This window comes from Phyllopteryx taeniolatus, chromosome 13 (genome assembly GCF_024500385.1).
Source record: "Phyllopteryx taeniolatus isolate TA_2022b chromosome 13, UOR_Ptae_1.2, whole genome shotgun sequence".
NCBI lineage: Eukaryota > Metazoa > Chordata > Actinopteri > Syngnathiformes > Syngnathidae > Phyllopteryx > Phyllopteryx taeniolatus.
The window spans coordinates 203202-223656 of NC_084514.1; the positions used below are offsets into that span (position 1 = coordinate 203202).

Sequence of the window (20455 nt, forward strand, 5' to 3'; positions counted from 1 at the left end):
CATGCCATTGCTGTGTCACAAATGAACCGTCTGCGTGGCTAAATTATTACACCACAAATGTCCACTTTATACTTTATATACGAACTGGGATTATATTAAAGTTAAATATAATCAACACAGTTACTCTTTACAACTTGGCAGATGCAAAAACAATTGTGATTGATCAATGCCAAATCTGTCCTGCCCTCCAACGGCGATTTTAAACGTCACATCGAGGGGCAATGGGACTTCCGCGCAGTATACATCAGACGTCCCTCGATTTAAGCAGGTCGTGGAGGCTCCTCAATGCTCCATCCTGGCTCCACCATGGACGTTTAAGAGACTTGAGACGCTCCTTAATATGGAGGAGTGACAACAATTTACGGGTCACGTTCAATGTTTTGGCAAACGAGAAGCTAGGTACCGAATTTGCTGACGACTTTGCCCCCACTTACTCTGCGTCGCTATTGCTCAAAAGGGGCGTGTCGGATCTACCTATTGTTTATATCTATGGATGTTCCCTTCGAAACAGTTGAAAAAACGCTTTTGATGTTTATACACACATACGTAACTTCTTTTTCTACCGAATTATGTAACATTTACTTTTTATTACCTCGTTTCCCTCTTTCCTCGACGTTACCATGGAAACCAAATCACCACTGACGTCACTAGACTGAATAAATTCATAGGAAGTTAAAAGACGATTTGTTCACTGGTTTCAGAGTGTGTGTGTGTGCGTGTGTGTATATGCATGTGAGTGCCTAACTGTGTGCATGTTGAAATCTGAGTGTGTGAATGTGTTCGTGTATATCTTTGTGTATGTGCTAAGTGTGTATACTTGTGTGAGTGTGTGTGCGTGCGTGCGCAAGCTCGCTATTGATCTATCAACCCGTCAATCATCCATCTGGTTTGCCAGGTGGCAAAAGGGCAGAGCTTGACAAAAGGCAGGCCCAAAAGTTAAGCTGAGCCTTCTCTCTCTCTCTCTCTCTCTCTCTCCTTCTCCACCTTTCACCATCATCTTTTGACCTGGTCAGTGTGGTGGCACAGACTCTGAGGATGTCTGCCGAGCGGTCATCACGGTCGGCATGGCCCCCCGCCAATGCGTCCCAGTGGGAGGCCCCCTCATTCGGTGGGGCGGCTCAGTTCCGCGTGGGAGCGACGACGTTGCTGTTTGCTGCCGCCGCCACCGCCAACCTGGCGCTCATGGCCAGCGTGTGCGGCGGGCGCGGCCGTCATTTGGCCTCTCACCTGCGCCCCCTTTTCGTCAGCCTAGCGTCGGCGGACCTGATGATGACTTTTGTGGTGATGCCCCTGGACGCCGTATGGAACGTCACGGTGCAGTGGCACGGGGGCGACGCCCTCTGCAGGCTGCTCAGCTTCCTGAAGTTGCTGGCCATGTACGCATCTGCCTCGGTGCTGGTGGTCATCAGCCTGGACCGCCATCACGCCATCGTGCGGCCGCTGCACACGCTGAGCGCCCGGTGCAGGAACAGACGGATGCTGGCGCTGGCCTGGAGCCTCAGCCTGTTGCTCGCCGTGCCACAGGTGTGTGCTTTCACACTAACTCGCTGTGCTGCGAGAGAACGCCACCCTCATGAAGTAGAAATGCGGTGGTTCACATTGCAGACTTCAGTGGACAAGAAGGTACAAGGGTGGCATGATTTGCAGGTGATCGATTGGTGTGACACCCAAAGCACCGATAACATTCTCTATCGGTGTGTTTGTGTTCAGCAGATGCTGCCGTGAGCGGTAAATCCATGCTGGAATGTTCTGGAAATTTAATGAAAAAGAAAAAGACCACCTGTTGCTAGCTTGGGCTAACACCACCCTTTGTTTCTATGAGGAATGCTAGCTATGCTTAGAGGCTTCCTGCAGCCACCCAACAACACTCTTGTTGCGCACAAGAGAGTACGCCATCATGTCATTTTGTCAGGGTTTCAAGATATCATGATGTTTTCATAATAATAATAATAATATGGATTCATATAGCACCTTTCACAGAACCCAAGGCCATTTAACAAAAATTAGACAGACAAGAACACAGAACAAAGGACACTATACATCAAAAGCTGAGTAAAACAGGTGGGTTTTGAGGTTTTGATTGAAAGTCTCCAGCGATGCGCCTCTCGGATGTCTGAGGGAAGAGAGATCCAGAGGGTGGGGTCTGCAAGACTGAAGGCTCTGGCCAATAGTTCCGCAGGCGGATACGGGGGGAGGGGGGAGAGAAGACCAGAATTGGAAGACCTCAGGTCCCGGGATGGGGTGTATGAGTGAAAGAGGTATAGGTACTGGTACTGGGGGCTAGTGAATGGAGGGATTTGTAGGTGAGGAGCAGGATTTTGCATGTGATGAGGGACTTGACCAGTCGGCAGTGGAAATGGAAGTGTGGGAGTGATGTGCTGCCAGGGCTTGGTGCAGGTGAGCACCCCAGCTGCTGAGTTTCGACGAACTGGTACCAGTTCAGGGCTTTGCTGGGTAGCCCGAACAGGACTACGTTGCAGTAGCCTGGGCAGAATGTGATGAAGGCATGACTTAGGTCTCAGCCACGAAAACAGAGAGTGATGGGCGGAGGTGGAAAAGGCAGATTTGGTGATGGATTTGATGTGGGAGTGAAAGGATGGAGAGATGGAACAGCCATCTACTGCATATCGAAAAGGAGAGGTCCAACCTTCTGGGGCAGTGCCCTGGAGACCCCTACCATGAGCTAAGTCTACTGGATGGTTTGGTGGAGAGGTACAGCTGTGTGTTATCAGAATAGCAGTGGAAGTTGAGGCCATGGTAGTGGATAATTTGTCCAAGTGGGAGCATGTAGACCGTGACGAAGAGGGGGTGGGGCGTTCAAGCACACAGCCTTGAGGAACACCATGGTTTACTGTGTCAGGAGTGGTGTTGTAGCCATCAATGGAGATAAACTGTTGCTACCAAGAGAGGTAAAACTGTGAACCAGTCAAGGACCATGCCAGAGAGCCCCAGGTGGAGAGATAGGTGGTTGAGGAGAATGGTGTGAGAAACTGTGTCTTAAGCTGCGAACAGATCGAGGAGAATGAGAAAGCTGAATTGGCCAGTGTCGGCAGCAATGAGGAGGTCATTTGTAACTTTGATGAGGGCAGTGTGTGAGCTGTGGTGGATTCTGATACCGAATTGAACGGGCTCATAGAGCTCATGTTTGGACGTGTCAGAATCAGAATCACAATCAGAATCATCTTTATTTGCCAAGTATGTCCAAAAAGCACACAAGGAATTTGTCTCCGGTAATTGGAGCCGCTCTACTACGACAACAGACAGTCAATTGGCAAAGAACACTTTTGAGACATAAAGACATTGACAAAAAACAGTCACTGAGCAATAAAGGGTTGCTAGTTATCTGGTAATGCCGGTACATTTTACATTTGTTTTTGACAATTGTGCAAAAGATGCAGAGTCCTCAAGCACTTAGAGCAGTTCGAATGACTAAAATTACAATAGTCCGGTGCAATGACCATTGTGCAAAGGGCACCGAGACTTCAAGCGAGTAGTACAATAGTCTGGGACAATGTTGATTGTGCAAATGTTGCAGATAGTCCTCAGTCAGTGTGCAAATGGAGCAGATGCTAATCTGTATTGGTCAACAACAGATATGCAAATAGTGCAGCGTGGCGAGACGACTACAGTGAGTGCACGACTAATATATCATTGGCCCCACAGAAATGTGACAACAAACTCAAGACAAAAAGACAAAAAATTGCCAGCATGTTGCAATGGAATTGTAGGTTAGGTGTTTAAGATGTTGATTGCAAGAGGGAAAAAGCTGTTGGAATGTCTGCTAGTTCTAGTTTGCATTAATCGGTAGCGCCTACCTGAGGGCGATGGGTGGATGGATCCCAGTCCAGGGCTGTTTTTTTTAGGATGAAAGTGAGGGTTTGGTTAGGTTAGGTGGGAGGTGGACATGTGAGGTCTGTTGCGATGGCGTAGTGCATGAGCGGCACAACGCTCCTGTGACCACATAACTGGGATAACACGGTCTGAGACCGACGGGTACATAAAGTCTCATTGGCAGCATTGTTGGATATACCTGTGTCAGTACATGGTGTCATGTTTTCATGTTGTCCCGGTGTCACAATGACGTCGATGCCATGCTCCCATTTGCAGTTGTTCGTGTTCGGCACGGTAGATGTCGTCTTGGGCGACGTGGGCGTTCACTTCACCCAGTGTGCGACCCACACAACTTTCAGCGTCCGCTGGCAGGAAACGTTGTACAACATGTTCCACTTCAGCACCTTGTACGTGCTCCCCCTGCTGGTGATGAGCTGCTGCTATGGCCGCATCATGCTGCACATCAACAACACGCACCTGAAGAACAAAGGTAACCACGCCTCAACCGACAACACGCTTACGACACGTGAAGAGCACCGACGCCTCTTGAGCATGTGCTTGGCCTAGGTGATTCCTGATCCAGTTTCACCTCATTGGTCCAAACATGACCTCTTTACTAAAACTATTGTATCTTTCTTCATCTATCTATGCCAGCGACATATAGTGACAGGCAGAACAATGAAATGCTCTTCCACTAGATGGCAGAAGGTCCAGTTGTGTGCCTGTGACTCCACTTGTTTCCATTCAAGCACCTAGAAAAACGATTGGGTTTAAAGTAGGACCCAAGCAATATGGATTTTTGGAGGCCGATGCTGATTCTGATACTTGGCAGAACAAAATTCCAATAGCCGCTTAATTGGCCAATTAATTACAAAAAATATGATGAATTAAAAATATATATTTTTGTGTCCCTTAACACTTACAACAACAAAGATATGATATACAGGCAGAACATTTGACTGTTTTGCAATACTTTGTCCTTTCAAATGTGTTTACAGGAGAGAAAATAGGTACATTTCGTCAGATTTCTTTGGGGAATGTCTCTTTATCGTTGTTTTCTGATAATGTGTTAATGTGTAAGGAAAAATTGGCAAAAAATATTTGAAAAGGGCTACTGTTGGCAGCTCTACTCTGAGCTCCCGATGACCGAGCTTCTCACCCTATTTTTAAGGGAGAGCCCGGACACCCTGCGGAGGAAACTCATTTCGGCCGCTTGTATCCGGGATCTTGTTCTTTCGGTCACGACCCACAGCTCGTGACCATCGGTGAGGGTAGGAACGTAGATCGACCGGTAAATTGAGAGCTTCACCTTTCGGCTTAGCTCCTTCTTTACCACAACGGACCAATAAAAAGTCCGCATCACTGCAGACGCCGCACTAATCCGCCTGTCGATCTCCTGTTCCATTCTTCCCTCACTTGTGAACAAGACCCCAATATACTTGAACTCCTCCACTTGGGGCAGGATCTCATCCCCGACCCGGAGAGGGCATGCCACCCTTTTCCGACTGAGGACCACGGTCTCAGATTTGGAGGTGCTGATTCTCATCCCAGCCGCTACACACTCGGCTGCGAACCGCTCCAGTGAGAGTCGGAGATCATGGCTTGATGAAGCCAACAGAACCACATCATCTGCAAAAAGCAGAGATGCAATACTGAGGCCACCAAACCGGACCCCCACTACGCCTCAGCTGCGCCTTAAAATTCTGTCCACAAAAGTTATGAACAGAATCGGTGACAAAGGGCAGCCTTAGCGGAGTCCAACCCTCACCGGAAACGAGTCCGACTTACTGCTGGAAATGCGGACCAAACTCTGACACCGGTCGTATAGGGACCGAACAGCCCGTATCAGGGGGTTCGGTACCCCATACTCCCGAAGCACCCACCACAGGACTCCCCGAGGGACACGGTCGAACGCCTTCTCCAAGTTCACAAAACACATGTAGACTGGTTGGGCGAAGTACCATGCACCCTCGAGGACCCTGCCAAGGGTGTAGAGCTGGTCCACTGTTCCACGGCCAGGACAAAAACCACACTGCTCCTCCTGAATCTGAGATTCGACATCCCGACGGGCGGCCCGGTGGTCGACTGGTTAGAGCGTCTGCCTCATAGTTCTGAGGTCCGGGGTTCAAACCCTGGCCCCGCCTGTGTGGAGTTTGCATGTTCTCCCCGTGCCTGTGTGGGTTTTCTCCAGGGACTCCGGTTCACATCCCACTCCACTCACTCCACATCCCAAAAACATGCATGGTAGGTTAACTGACAACTCTAAATTGCCCGTAGGTGTTAATGTGAGTGCGAATGGTTGTTTGTTTGTATGTGCCCTGTGATTGGCTGGCGACCAGTTCAGGGTGTACCCCGCCTCTCGCCCGAAGATAGCTGGGATAGGCTCCAGCACGCCCGTGGCCCGCGTGAGGAGAAGCGGCTCAGAAAATGGATGGATGGATGGACTTCCCGACGGACCCTCCTCTCCCACAACATCCAGAGCCTTTAGGAACTGCGGGCGAATCTCATCCACCCCTGGGGCCTTGCCACCAAGGAGCTTTTTAACCACCTCGGTGACCTTAACCCCAGCGATAGTAGAGCCCGCCTCAGAGAACCCAGACTCTGCTTCCTCATGGGAAGGCGTGTCGGTGGCATTGAGGAGGTCTTCGAAGTATTCTCCCCACGAGTCAAGGTCAGCAGCGCCCCATCCCCACTATACACAGTGTTGATGGTGCACTGCTTCCCCCTCCTGAGACACCGGATGGTGGACCAGAATTTCTTCAAAGCCGTCCGTAAGTCTTTTTCCATGGCCTCACCGAATTCCTCCCATGCCCGAGTTTTTGCTTCAGCGACCACCAAAGCTGCATTCCGCTTGGCCAGCCGGTACCCATCAGCTTCCTCAGGAGTCCCACAGGCCAAAAAAAGCCCGATAGGACTCCTTCTTCAGTTTGACGCCATCCCTCACCGTTGGTAGGCACCGACCACCTTACGGCCACAGCTCCGGTCGGCCGCCTCAGCAATGGTGGCGCGGAACATGGTCCACTCTGACTCGATGTCCACCGTCACCCCCGAAACGTGAGCAAAGTTCTGTTGGAGGGGGGAGTTGAAACTCCTTCTGACAGGGGATTCCGCCAGACGTTCCCAGCACACCCTCACAATACGTTTGGGCCTGCCAGGTTGGACCGGCATCTTCCCCCACCATCGGAGCCAACTCACCACCAGGTGGTGATCAGTTGACAGCTCCGCCCCTCTCTTCACCCAAGTGTCCAAGACATGCGGCCGCAAGTCCGATGACACGACCACAAAGTCGATCGCCGAACTGCGACCTAGAGTGTCCTGGTGCCAAGTGCACGTGTGGACACCCTTATGCTTGAACACGGTGTTCGGTATGGACAATCCGTGATGAGCACAGAAGTCCAATAACAGAACACCGCTCGGGTTCTGATCAGGGGGGCCATTCCTCCCAAACACGCCCTTCCAGGTCTCACTGTCATTGCCCCAGTGGGAGCGCTGTCCAGCACCCCCTCTAAGGACTAAGGTTCTCTGAACTGCTGTTTGGTGCATAGGCACAAACAGCAGTCAGGACCCATCACCCCACCCGAAGGCGAAGGGAGTCTACCCTCTCGTCCACCGGGGTCAACCAAGCCGGGGGGGAAATAAGTATACCCACAGCTGCTTGGCGCCTCTCACCGTGGGCAACTCCAGAGTGGAAGAGAGTCCAACCCCTCTCGGGAGGACTCGTACCAGAGTCCAAACTCTGTGTGGAGGCGAGCCCGACTATATCAAGTCAGAACTTCTCAACCTCGCACACCTTCCCTGCCAGAGAGGTGACATTCCACGTCACTAGAGCCAGCTTCTGTAGCCGGGGATCGGCTCGCCAAGGTCCCTGCCTTCGGCCACCGCCCAGCTCACACTGCACCCGACCCTATTGCCCCTCCCACAGGTGGTGAGCTCATGGGAAGAGGGACCCACGTTACCCTTTCGGTCTGTGCCTGGCCGGGCCCCATGGGTGCAGGCCCGGCCACTAGGCGCTCGCCTTCGAGCCCCACCTCCAGGGCCGATTAAATCGTACAGCTGAATAATTGGTCTGGCCCTAGTTTAAAGTGTCGCCCCGCGCATCCTCAGGGGAACTGCGTCGCAGCAGCAGCAACAGCATCTCCAAGGCCAGGATGAAGACGCTGAAGATGACGGTGATCATCGTACTGTCCTTTGTGGTGTGCTGGACACCGTACTACCTGTTGGGGGTGTGGTACTGGTTCCAGCCCGAAGTGGTCCACTTCACACCCGAGTACGTCCACCATGGCCTCTTCCTGTTCGGGAACCTCAACACCTGCTGCGACCCGCTCATCTACGGCTTCTATACGCCTTCCTTCAGGGCCGACGTGGCCGCCTGCTGCCGCTCAAGTCGGCGGGAACCGGCCGCTGACTTTTGGCTTCACGGACCCCGCACCCAGAACCGGCCTGAAGGACACGGAAGGCTTCCCGTCCCCCCCGCCCGGAAGGACCAGAACGGAAAGGGTTCCAAGCGGAGTGTGGAACTCTATCAATGGCTTGTGGAGAAGGCGAAGCGTGAGGACGTCCAAGAAGAGCAGAGACAAGATGACAAGATGGATGACAGGAGGAAAAAGGCTGTTGCCTTGTCTTGCCCCAAGTGTCCTCAAGGTGGCGTGTTGCCCTCTCCACACTGCACACACATACATGCAATATAGAGTGGTCTCTTGAGATACCAGTTTAATTCGTTCCGTGAACACGTTTGTAACTTGTAACTTTCGTATGCCAAAGCATCTTTCCCCAGTGAAATTCATGGAAAGGCCCTTAATAATTAATAATAATAATATTGTACTTAAACACACACACATATTTAAGGACGATATTGGTTAATTTAGAACGATACGATATGAAACGTTTCAGTGGCTGGAAATCGATTCAGTCACTTTTTAGCCGAAAATGTATACAGTGTTACTGTGAAATAAATACCTGCATACTGGACAGTGCGGGTGACATTTCTTGGATGCTTGTTGTTTTCTTGGAAGGGAATTGGGTAAAAACTAATGATGGTCATTAAATATAAAGGTTTTCCTGATGTACGCTCCTTTTATGTGTCCGGACTGTATGTGTTTTCTAATGAAATATGAGCTTAATAAAAGTTGATTGATTGTATTGCTTTGCAATAAAACAAAGGGGGGAACAGCAACTTATTGTTTTATTTTATTTCAGGTATGATTTTATTGGGCCAGTTTTTTCCAAGAAAAGAGATGTTTAATCGGTGTTCGAAATATGAGGGGGTCACTGTATAAGCTTTATACCTTAAGACTATAAGGTGTCCCTCGCTGGCTAAAATGGCTAAAACGGAGCACTGTAAGGTTTTCATGAAGAAAATATTTTAGGAATCGTGTTCATAATACATAGTTCTTCTGAAGCCACTTCTACGTTATTGTAGCTGTGTGCTTAGGGTCATTGTCTTGTCGGAAGGTGGACGGTCGTCTTTCCTTCGATTGCAACACCCCCACAGCATGATGCCGCCACCACCGTGCTTCACTGTTGGGACTGGATTGGACAGGTGATGAGCAGTGCCTGCTTTTCTCCACACACACCGCTTAGGATTAAGGCCAAAAAGTTCGATCTTGGTCTCATCAAACCAGGTAATCTTATTTCTCTTGGAGTCCTGCAGGTGTTTTTTAGCAAACTCCATGCGGGCTTTCATATGTCTTGCACCGAGGAGAGGCTTCCTTCCGTCGGGCCACTATGCCATAAAGCCCCGACTGGTGAGGGCTGCAGTGATGCTTGACTTTCTAGAACTTTCTCCCATCTCCCGACTGCATCTCCGGAGCTCAGCCAAAGTGATCTTTGGGTTCTTCTTGACCTCTCTCACACCAAAGCTCTTCTTCCCCAATTGCTTAGTTTGGCCGGACGGCCGGCTCTCGGAAGGGTTCTGGTCGTCCCGAACGTCTTCCATTGAAGCATTATGGAGGCCACTGTGCTCGTAGGAACCTTAAGTGAAGCAGAATTTTTTTTGTAACCTTGCCCAGATCTGTGCCTCGCCACAATTCTGTCTCTGAGCTCTTCAGGCAGTTCCTTTGACCCCATGATTCTCATTTGCTCTGACATGCACTGTGAGCTGTGAGGTCTTCTATAGACAGGGGTGTGGCTTTCCTAATCAAGTATAATCAAACAGCTGGACTCCAATGAAGGTGCAGAACCATCTCAAGGAAGATCAGAAGAAATGGACAGCACCAGAGTTTTAAATATGAGCGTCACAGCCAAGGGTCGGAATGCTTATTATGGCTGTGTGATATTTCAGTTTTTCTTTTTGAATAAATCTGCAAAAAATTCAACAATTCCTTTTTTCCTGTCAATATGGGTGCTGTGTGATGATTTGAATGACTTTAGCAAATGGCTGCAATATTACAAAGAGTGAAAAATTGAAGGGGGTCTGAATACGTTCCGTACCCACCGTATCTATGGATAAGTCTGATGCCATTGAACATTTTGAGGGGTTGAAAGTAAAGAAAATATGTATATGACTTATTTATATGTTTTGTCTCAAAATGAATCCTACGTATGTATTGTATTATGATGCATGAGGGTTAATAAATGCAATCACCATTTGAAAAAAGCATTTTAAGTTCACTTGGGTTAGGGTTACTAACTAGGGTACTTATATTTGTCTGATATTTACATTTGTTTGATGATCTTAGGGGAAACAAAGTAAAACTCTAAGAATTTGAGAAGGGGGCCAATAATTGTTCGCGGCACTGTATGTGCAACCGTGTGTTGGTATGACAATTAAACTCTTTGGATCCTTGAATGCGGAGTCAGTTGTGATGTCCAAATAATATCGGCTTGTTCTTTTTCAAATGTTAGGCGTGTGCGTGACTGCGTGTGTGTCCAGGGTAAAACAATGTATGTGAATTTTTTGCCTTTTATTTTGCATAGAATGGGAAATGATATCACTTGAGAATAGTACATGTATGTAAGATATTGCAAAGTTGTGTAGTGTTCTCGTGGGGTCAGTAGGCGTCCATCTTGCTGAACTTGTCGTGCAGAGCGTCCGCGCTGATGGGGGGCGGGCCGGCATCCAGAGGGCAGCCCTCCACCAGGCTGTTCATGGGCGTGGGCGGCACTCGGCCTTCGTCCTCGTCGTCCTCCTCGTCCTCGTCGTCGCTCGTCCTCAGAAAATCTTTGAGCAGCGGCAGAAGTTTCTTCCGCGACGCCAGCGCGTTTCCTGACGGATGCACATAAGTGTCATCAATGGCGACGACCGTCCACACGGCTTCGCTTGTTTGTTTTTCTAAATACATTCTCCCCTCCACGAGCCGTCACCTTATCGTGGTGGGGGGTTTGTGTATCCCAATGATCCTAGGAGCTAAGTTGTCTGGGGCTTTATGCCCCTGGCAGGGTCACCCATGGCAAACAGGTCCTAGGTGAGGGACCAGACAAAGCACGGCTCAAAGACCCCTTATGAAGAAGACAAATTATGGACTCAGGTTTCCTTTGCCTGGACACGGGTCACCGGGGCCCCCCTCTGGAGCCAGGCCTGGAGTTGGGGCTCGAAGGAGAGCGCCTGGTGGCCGGGCCTGCACTCATGGGGCCCGGCCGGGCACAGCCCAAAAGGGTAACGTGGGTCCCCCTTCCCATGGGCTCACCACCTGTGGTAGGGGCCATAGGGGTCGGGTGCAGTGCGAGCTGGGCGGTGGCCAAAGACGGGGACCTTGGCGATTCGATCCCCGGCTACAGAAGCTGGTTCTAGGGACGTGGAATGGCAGGGAAGGAGCCCGAGCTGGTGTGTGAGGTCGAGAAGTTCCGACTCGATATAGTCGTACTCGCCTCCACGCACAGCTTGGGCTCTTGTACCAGTCCTCTTGAGAGGGGTTGGACTCTCTTCCACTCTGGAGTTGCCCACGGTGAGAGGCGCCGAGCAGGTGTCGGTATACTTATTGCTCCCGGGCTCGGAGCCTGTACGTTGGGGTTCACCCCGGTGGATGAGAGGGTAGCCTCCCTCCACCTTCGGGTGGGGGGACGGGTCCTGACTGTTGTTTGTGCCTATGCACCAAACAGCACTTCAGAGTACCCACCCTTTTTGGAGTCCTTGGAGGGGGTGCTGGAGAGCGCTCCCGCTGGGGACTCCATCGTTCTGCTGGGGGACTTCAATGCTCACGTGGGCAATGACAGCGAGACCTGGAAGAGCGTGATTGTGAGGAACGCCCTCCCCCCTGATCAGAACGCGAGCGGTGTTCTGTTATTGGACTTCTGTGCTCGTCACGGACTGTCCATAACGAACACCATGTTCAAGCATAAGGGTGTCCACACGTGCACTTGGCACCAGGACACCCTAAGTCGCAGTTCGATGATCGACTTTGTGGTCGTGTCATCGGACTTGCGGCCGCATGTCTTGGACACTCGGGTGAAGAGAGGGGCGGAGCTGTCAACCGATCACCACCCGGTGGTGAGTTGGCTCCGATGGTGGGGGAAGATGCCGGTCCGACGTGGCAGGCCCAAACGTATTGTGAGGGTCTGCTGGAAACGTCTGGCGGAATCCCCTGTCAGAAGGAGTTTCAACTCCCACCTCCGACAGAACTTTGCTCATGTTCTGGGGGAGGCGGGGGACATCGAGTCCGAGTGGACCATGTTCCGCGCCTCCATTGCTGAGGCGGCCGACCGGTGGCCTTAAGGTGATCGGTGCCTGTCGTGGCGGCAATCCCCGAACGCGTTGGTGGACACCAACGGTGAGGGATGCCGTCAAGCTGAAGAAGGAGTCCTATCGGGCCTTTTTGGCCTATGGGACTCCTGAGGCAGCTGATGGGTACCGGCTGGCCAAGCGGAATGCAGCTTTGGTGATCGCTGAAGCAAAAACTCGGGCATGGGAGGAGTTCGGTGAGGTCATGGAGAACGACTTCCGGAAATTCTGGTCCACCATCCGACATCTCAGGAGGGGAAAGCAGTGCACCACAAATACTGTGTATCGTGGGGATGGGGTGCTGCTCACCTCGAGTCGGGACGTTGTGAGCCGGTGGGGAGAATACTTCGAAGACCTCCTCGATTCCACCGACACGCCTTCCCATGAGGGAGCAGAGTCTGGGTTCTCTGAGGCGGGCTCTCTTATCTCTGGGGTTGAGGTCACCGAGGTGGTTAAAAAGCTCCTCGGTGGCAAAGCCCCAGGGGTGGATGAGATTCACCCGGAGTTCCTCAAGGCTCTGGATGTTGTAGGGCTGTCCTGGTTGACACGCCTCTGCAACATCGCGTGGACATCGGGGACAGTGCCTCTGGATTGGCAGACTTGGGTGGTGGTCCTCCTTTTTAAGAAAGGGGACCGGAGGGTGTGTTCCAACTACAGGGGGAATCACACTCCTCAGCCTCCCTGGTAAGGTCTATTCAGGGGTGCTGGAGAGGAGGGTCCGTCGGGAAGATGAATCCCAGATTCAGGAGGAGAAGTGTGGTTTTCGTCCTGGCCGTGGAACAGTGGACCAGCTCTACACCCTTGGCAGGGTCCTCAAGGGTGCATGGGAGTTCGCCGAACCAGTCTACATGTGTTTTGTGGACTTGGAGAAGGCGTTCGACCGTGTCCCTCGGGGAGTCCTGTTGGGGTGCTTCGGGAGTATGGGGTACCGAACCCCCTGATACGGGCTGTTCGGTCCCTGTACGACCGGAGTCAGAGTTTGGTCCGCATATCCGGCAGTAAGTCGGACTCGTACCCGGTGAGGGTTGGACTCCGCCAAGGCTGCCCTTTGTCACCGTTTCTGTTCATAACTTTTATGGACAGAATTTCTAGGCGCAGCTGAGGCGTAGTGGGGGTCCGGTTTGGTGGCCTCAGTATTGCATCTCTGCTTTTTGCAGATGATGTGCTTCTGTTGGCTTCATCAAGTCGTGACCGCCAACTCTCATTGGAGCAGTTCGCAGCAGAGTGTGAAGCGGCTGGGATGAGAATCAGCACCTACAAATCTGAGACCGTGGTCGGAAAAGGGTGGCGTGCCCTCTCCGGGTCGGGGATGAGATCCTGCCCCAAGTGGAGGAGTTGAACTATCTTGGAGTATTGTTCACGAGTGACGGAAGAATGGAACAGGAGATCGACAGGCGGATCGGTGCAGCGTCTGCAGTGATGCGGACTTTGTATCGATCCGGTAAAGAAGGAGCTAAGCCGGAAGGCAAAGCTCTCGATTTACGTTCCCACCCTCACCTATGGTCACGGGCTGTGGGTCGTGACCGAAAGAACGAGATCCCGGATACAAGCGCCCGAAATGAGTTTCCTCCGCGGGGTGTCCGGGCTCTCCCTTAGAGAACGGGTGAGAAGCTCGGTCATCCGGGAGGATCTCAGAGTAGAGCCGTTTCTCCTTCACATCGAGAGGAGTCAGATGAGGTGGCTGGGGCATCTGATTCGAATGCCTCCCAGACGCCTCCCCGGTGAGGTGTTCCGGGCACCCAGGACACGCCGGAGAGACTACATCCTTCGGCTGGCCTGGGAACGCCTCGGGATCCCCCCGGAAGAGATGGATGAAGTGGCTGGGGAAAGGGAAGTCTGGGCGTCCCTGCTAAAGCTACTGCCCCCGCGACCCGACCTTGGATAAGCGGTAGAAGATGGATGGATGGATAAATACATTCTACATATTTATTGCTGAAAACATGCAAAGACTGATAACGATGTCGGTAATCAATTGTGGAGTTAAAGCATTCAAATGTTTTTTACCATTTTAAAAAGGCACCGCTTGACGCACACTGGAGTCCGACATGAGATGGCCCTCTCCCACAAGAAGAACTTAAGTGCCTTCATCCACATCAGTTGTGACTTGTACTTATCTAGCTAGCGAAGCCTACAACCCCAAAATGCGTCTTCCCTTTGGATAGTCTGCTGGCGTGGCCGCGTTAGAGTGCCTCGTTGTTGTGTTGTGCAAAAGCCCCACGACGACTCTGTGGGATCTATTCCAGCCAGATATATTTTGGCGGCTCAAACGTAGTTTTGTGGGGGCATAAGTTGCATCCATCTTTCCAGGTGGTAGCTGAGGTATTTGATTGACAGCTGACAGGTGAGCGGGTGTGGTTTCAGCGCAGTTAGATTTTTTTTTGCCATTTTCAAGCTTCATTTTCCATATTTGCCGATTTTTTCACTCATTCAAATTTGGCATGCATCATCAAAAATCCAACTTTAGTCTCACAATTTATTTTGGGGGGGGGGGGGGGGGGGGGGGGATTTCTTTATTTTCTGAAAAACAGGACTATATTCTTCAAAGTATAGTCCTTCTATTTCCAGGAAATATAGGACTTGATTTCCGTAATAATAGGCCTTTTGTTGAAATGTCTTCGTTTGGTGATGTCAAATTTATGTGATGATTCGTCTCAATCATATCGCAGCTTCTAATTGGCCCAAGAGCCAAGAAAGTGAGGAGCAACCTGTGTGTCAACACGAACGAGGCCTAAACATTGAATATTGTCATCTTTGGTGACTCTCTTGTGACAAAAATGATATTGTAGACGTTTAAAGTTCCCGAAGCGGGAGGATGCGCTTCCAGCTGCGCATTTACCGGGTCGGTTCATTGTGGAAAATTGCATCGGTCCCCACCGCACTCTTTTCAAATCAGACCCCATCAGGACTTTTTTTTGTGTGTGCGCTACGACTTACAGCCCCGCGCGGGTCCGAGGACCCCAGTTCGCGAATACGCGCGTTACCTTGGTGATAGGCCGCCACGTGACGATGGGGGCTGCTGATCGGACGCAGGTCGAGGGCGGGGTTTCCGGCCCGCTCCAGGAAGCGGCTCGCCTGTCGTGGGCGGGCGGGCGGGCGGGCAGGGGAGGGGAGGGGAGGGGAGGGGTGGGGTGGGGTCATAAGAGTCCGACGGTCGCCACGGTTCCGGGCTCGCACTGTACCTGTTCTCTGCGGGGGTCGCTGTGACTGAAGAGTGCCAGCTCCCTGATTGGCTGCTTGGTCTCCGTGAAGGAGATGCTCATCAGCACCAGAAGATCAAAAGACGACTTGCGACAGAAGACGGAAAGCTCCGCCTCCAGATCCGCTCTCTGCATGAACGCCTGATACATGCACGCGCGTGTACACCCACACAGCCACAAACGCACACACACGCACGCACGTTCAGGACCCCCACCATAAGTGAGCTAGGGCTGAACGATTTCAGGAAAAACAACCTAATTGGGATTTTTCGATTCGATTCAAATCAAGCTTCAGTGCAATATTCACTGTGTTCAGTAACATTTACAAACACATCATACCAACAAAACATTCAAATCTTTGAGTCTAATCATGCAGAGCTGTGTGAGACAGTCCTTTTTCAAGGTCCAATAAAGCAACCGCATCAATTTCAGACATATGTAAACATGTAATACTGTGTGTACAAATCTTTTTTTTCACCAAAATGTTTGACCTCACACTAATGTACATGTTCATTGTAAATGCAAGATCGCTTTTTTCATATTTTTCTCATAGGCTAACTGCTGCAAACGGGGACGAGGGCTGAGTGATATGGCCTAAAATTCATATCATGTTTTTGAAACGCAGCAACGCAACACGCTCACGATATCAACTTCAGTCTAAAAATGAAAACGGAAGTGTTACTGAATGGATTATTTAAATGTGACATGTCAATATTTTCTGTTTAATGGGACAAAAAGTATGAGATTTTTTTTTCTTCTGTCTGCTTCTTTTCATGCAAATTTTGCATTTGTTTAGCATGAGCATCTTCTTTTTCTTTTGTGTGTGAAATAAATGTAACAAATAAAAAACGTGTCGCTGGCGTCGGGCAGAATCGGCGTACGTCCAAAACTGTCACTTTCTCAGGAGACCAAAAAAACAGCGTGTGGTGAACCATGAACATTGCGTCATTGTCAAATAGAGTCAGCTTTTTCCAATTTTAGATTGGTCAGTAATTTGTAATATCAATTATATCACACACACACGTGGGGACTAACCAATAATATAGATTTGTAAAAAAAAAGTTAAATTGACCCAATTTTGCCATTCAACCTGGTGCCAGTGATACCATCATAAGAATCATAATCCATCCATCCATCCATTTTCTGTAGCGCTTCTCCTCAAATGGGTCGCGGGCATGCTCGCGCCTATCCCAGCTATCTTTGGGTGAGAGGAGGGGTACACCCTGAACCGGTCACCAGCCAATCGCGTTCCCACTCACTTGGTTAGCACATCTGCCTCACAAAAACATGAAGACTCTCAATTGCCCGTAGGTGTGAATGTGGGCGCGAATGGTTGTTTGTTTCTATGTACCCTGCGATTGGCTGGCGATCGGTTCAGGGTGTCGCCCGACGATTGCTGGGATAGGCCCCGGCACGCCCGCGACCCGTGTGAGGAGAAGCGGAACGGAAGACGAATGAATATAGTTTCGACCTCATAAGATGCTGGTCCTGGCTGACGTAGGCTCATTTCCGGTTTTCGGACGTGTGTGCTCATTGTGTAGCTGTTCGCTGTTCTATTATATTCTCCTTTAACGCTTATTAATGGACCAGCTCATTTTCTGCTCATAGTTGGTTGCTGTCCGCTGTAACGCAGTTCCAGCCAGACTTCTCTGAAAAGTGTACCCTACCGTTCAACTTCGCACTTATTCTGGTGTTTTGCAACTTGACATTTTACGTTAACTTCGCTATTAGCTTGTACTCTCTTCTCGCTCGGTGTGTCGCACGCTTAGCTACTCCTCGTCCACTTTTAGTGATAACGCTACGTGTCACAAGTGGAACTTATTTGCCGCCACGGATGCGAGGATCTGTTACTTAAAGGAGAGGATCGGGACCGCGGAGGGATTGTGTTTAGCCGCGCCGGCTAGCAAGCGCAGCTCATAGCTAGTGCAGAATCGGCGCAAGTTAGCTTAGCGTCCACCATTCCCCCCAGTTAGCGAGCAGCCGGGAAAAGAGGGAGGATGGGCGGACGGGTTGTTTCTTTTGACCGGCTCAGAGCTGATTGGTTTGCGTGAACTGTCCACGAGGAGCACGCTGCCGCCGATTGGTGGGCTCTGCGGGACACACAGATTCCACATCAGTCGGGAGCGCATGATGGCGTTGTCTGAAATCGCAATTTCGATCAGAAAACGTAAAATCGTTCAGCCCCAGTGCGAGCATTGTACGTGTGTGACAGCAGCGACCTCGATGGGCAGGTAGAGAACGGAGACGGCAATGGAGAAACTTCCTGCCAGAGTTTTCATGTCCTTCATCAACATTTGTTCCGTGTTGAGACCTGGAGACCACGACGTCATCGTCACCCCACGTGCCGTCGGGTGTGACGTCATTACCGCGTGTGATGTCACATGCGACGTCATCGTCACACGTGACGCACGACGCGGCCTCACCTGACACGTCAAACTTGGCGTTGTGCACAGCTTGGAAGAGAGCGCCGCGCGGTGGCAGGGAAGGGAAGCGCGCCTCCAGGACGGCGGCGTACTGGCTGTCTTTGGGCGTCACCTTGCCCGCCGCGGGCGCCATGTTCACGCAGTCGGTCAGGATGGTAGCTAAGCAACAGGCGGACACTAATCAGCCAGGGCTGGCCGACGCAGCGGGCGGAGTTTAAGGGAGATTTACCGTAGAGAAGGAGCGCCACCTGCTGGTCCAGGATGTGCGGAGCGTTCTGGATTAGGCGCTCGGTCACCAAGGTGGCGCAGGAGCCCACCGTCTCCACGGTAACCGGGCAGGAGGGCCCGGGCTCTCTCTCCAGCTCGTGATGGTCGATGACCTCCACCACCGCCCCCTCCAGGTCAGCGTCTGAACTGCAATCACAACGGGTGGCTGTCACTCACCTGACACGTCACCTGACTCGTCATAAGCCGCCGCCGCCCCCCGCTGGTAAATTGCATCGTGATTTTTTTAATTCCACTTTTGTTTTTTGCGTTTTGAAACATTTTGCGTGGCCCCCGGAGGGCAGCGACGCGCCTGCGCGAGGGGCGAGGGTTCTGCGTCTTGCTTTTTACCCGGGAAGGACGTTGTGATCAACGAGCGTGAGGCGGAGGCGGCCCGTCCGCCGCAGCGCCGCCAAGTCCAGCTGGTCCCGGAAGAGCAGCGTGTCCGGACACAGGCCGGTCCGGCGCAGCAGAAACATGTTGTCGGAACGGAGCAGCAGCTCCCCCTGGCGGATGTTGAGCAGCGGCACGCTGAGCGCCGCTCGGTCGCCGCGCGTCTGCCGAGAGAGACACGGCCGACGTCACGTCACGTCACGTCACGTCACGTCACGTCGCGTCGCCGACGTCCGACCGGCCGAGACGCGGCCTCACCTTGGACAGGAAGTAGGCGTACACCAGCGCGGACACCATCGAGTCCAGGTCACACGCCTCGTTTCCCAGAACCACGTGGAACGCGGGGCCTGACGGGAGCCGAGCGCTTGCCTGAGGAAACCGCATCCGACGTGGAACAGCGACATCCGGAATCCAACATCGACACACGACAAATGACAAATGACAGCAACGGAAAGTATTCAGACCCCCTTCAATGTTTGACTCTTTCTTATCTTGCAGCCATTTGCTAAAATCATTTCGGTTCATTTCCCCCCCCCCCCTCACTCGTGCACACACAGCACCCCATATTGAAAGAAAACAACGCTTTTTCTTTTTTAATAAATCTGCAAAAAGTTCAGTGTTCTGTGTGTACATTCATGAGGGAAAAAATGAATTTCAATGATTTTAGCAAATGCCTGCAATATAACAAGAAGTGACAAATTGAAGGGGGTCTGAATACTTTCCGGAGACACTCTACATCCGACATACAGTACAACAGCCACTATGAACCATCCGCCCTCCACTCGCCGTCCCATTTTTGCAATTCCAAACTTAAAAGCTGCCTTTTTATGTGTTGTTTCGTGTGATTGCTCGACATCCTCTTGTTGTGATTTGGGCTCACGAAAGCCTTAACTCGCGCATCTCCAAACCTCCGTAATATCTCGCGGGACTCGGACAAGCTCACGTTCACATGGGAACGCATGAGCGAGGGCAAAGTGTGGAAAGGCCTCTCCTCCTTCAATGGCTGAGATCCTCGCGCACTGTGCGTGCGTGCGTGCGTGCGTGCGTGCTACCTTGACGGCTGCGTGGCAAGTGGAGAGAAAGTCGTCCATGGTCCACGGTTCCGGTCCGGTGATCGCGTGAAACGAGAGTGTGTGCGTCAAGTGTACACGCTCGCTCGACGACAAAAAAAAGAAAACAAACGTGACGTGTGGCGTGTGAAAGGTCACGTTGCCTTCATAGTCCTCTCCCAATTGGAATCTTTTGCTTCGTCTACTCTTGAGTTATTTCACATTTCGACTGTACAAACTTGTCCTCGTGTCCCTCCAAAGGCGCTATATTCGGATTACTGTTGTTATTATAAGCGCTGGCTGCGAGAGACGCCTGCTCGTCCTCTTTGTTTTTCTGTTGGTTGTCGTGTGCGGCCAATTGTGACGTCATCAAGGAGGGACACTGTTGAGGTCGTTAAAAGAGGCGTGTCGATTCGCTCCAAAAGACGCGACCCAACTGTCCGTTTTTCTCCCGTTCGCAATAAATATACATTGCACACACAAAACACGTTCTAATGCCACGCGTGCAATATTTTCTGCACATGCAATTCAGCTTACACAAAGTTTTAGATTTTTCGAAACGTGAAAAATCTAAAACTTTTGTTTTAGATTTTTCATCACATCTTGTTTATGGTGATAACGCTTGTTTTCATAACTCATCAA

General features: G+C 51.2%; 2 protein-coding genes across 2 annotated transcripts; one reads left to right on the forward strand and one right to left on the reverse strand.

Annotated features, from left to right (window-relative positions):
* The first annotated feature begins 790 nt into the window (after positions 1-790).
* On the forward strand, positions 791-8820 carry LOC133487731 (gonadotropin-releasing hormone II receptor-like). The gene is made up of 3 exons (XM_061794780.1): positions 791-1524; positions 4108-4321; positions 7936-8820. Exons 1-3 carry the CDS (start codon positions 1036-1038, stop codon positions 8517-8519), a joined length of 1287 nt encoding a protein of 428 aa, XP_061650764.1. The 5' UTR covers positions 791-1035; the 3' UTR covers positions 8520-8820.
* Positions 8821-10718: 1898 nt separating this feature from the next.
* prune (prune exopolyphosphatase) lies at positions 10719-20184 on the reverse strand. The gene is made up of 9 exons (XM_061794766.1): positions 19817-20184; positions 19023-19133; positions 18723-18928; positions 18337-18521; positions 18108-18266; positions 17904-17995; positions 15667-15825; positions 15469-15559; positions 10719-11035 (listed from the first exon to the last, which is right to left on the reverse strand). Exons 1-9 carry the CDS (start codon positions 19853-19855, stop codon positions 10821-10823), a joined length of 1257 nt encoding a protein of 418 aa, XP_061650750.1. The 5' UTR covers positions 19856-20184; the 3' UTR covers positions 10719-10820.
* Between the last annotated feature and the right edge of the window lie 271 nt (positions 20185-20455).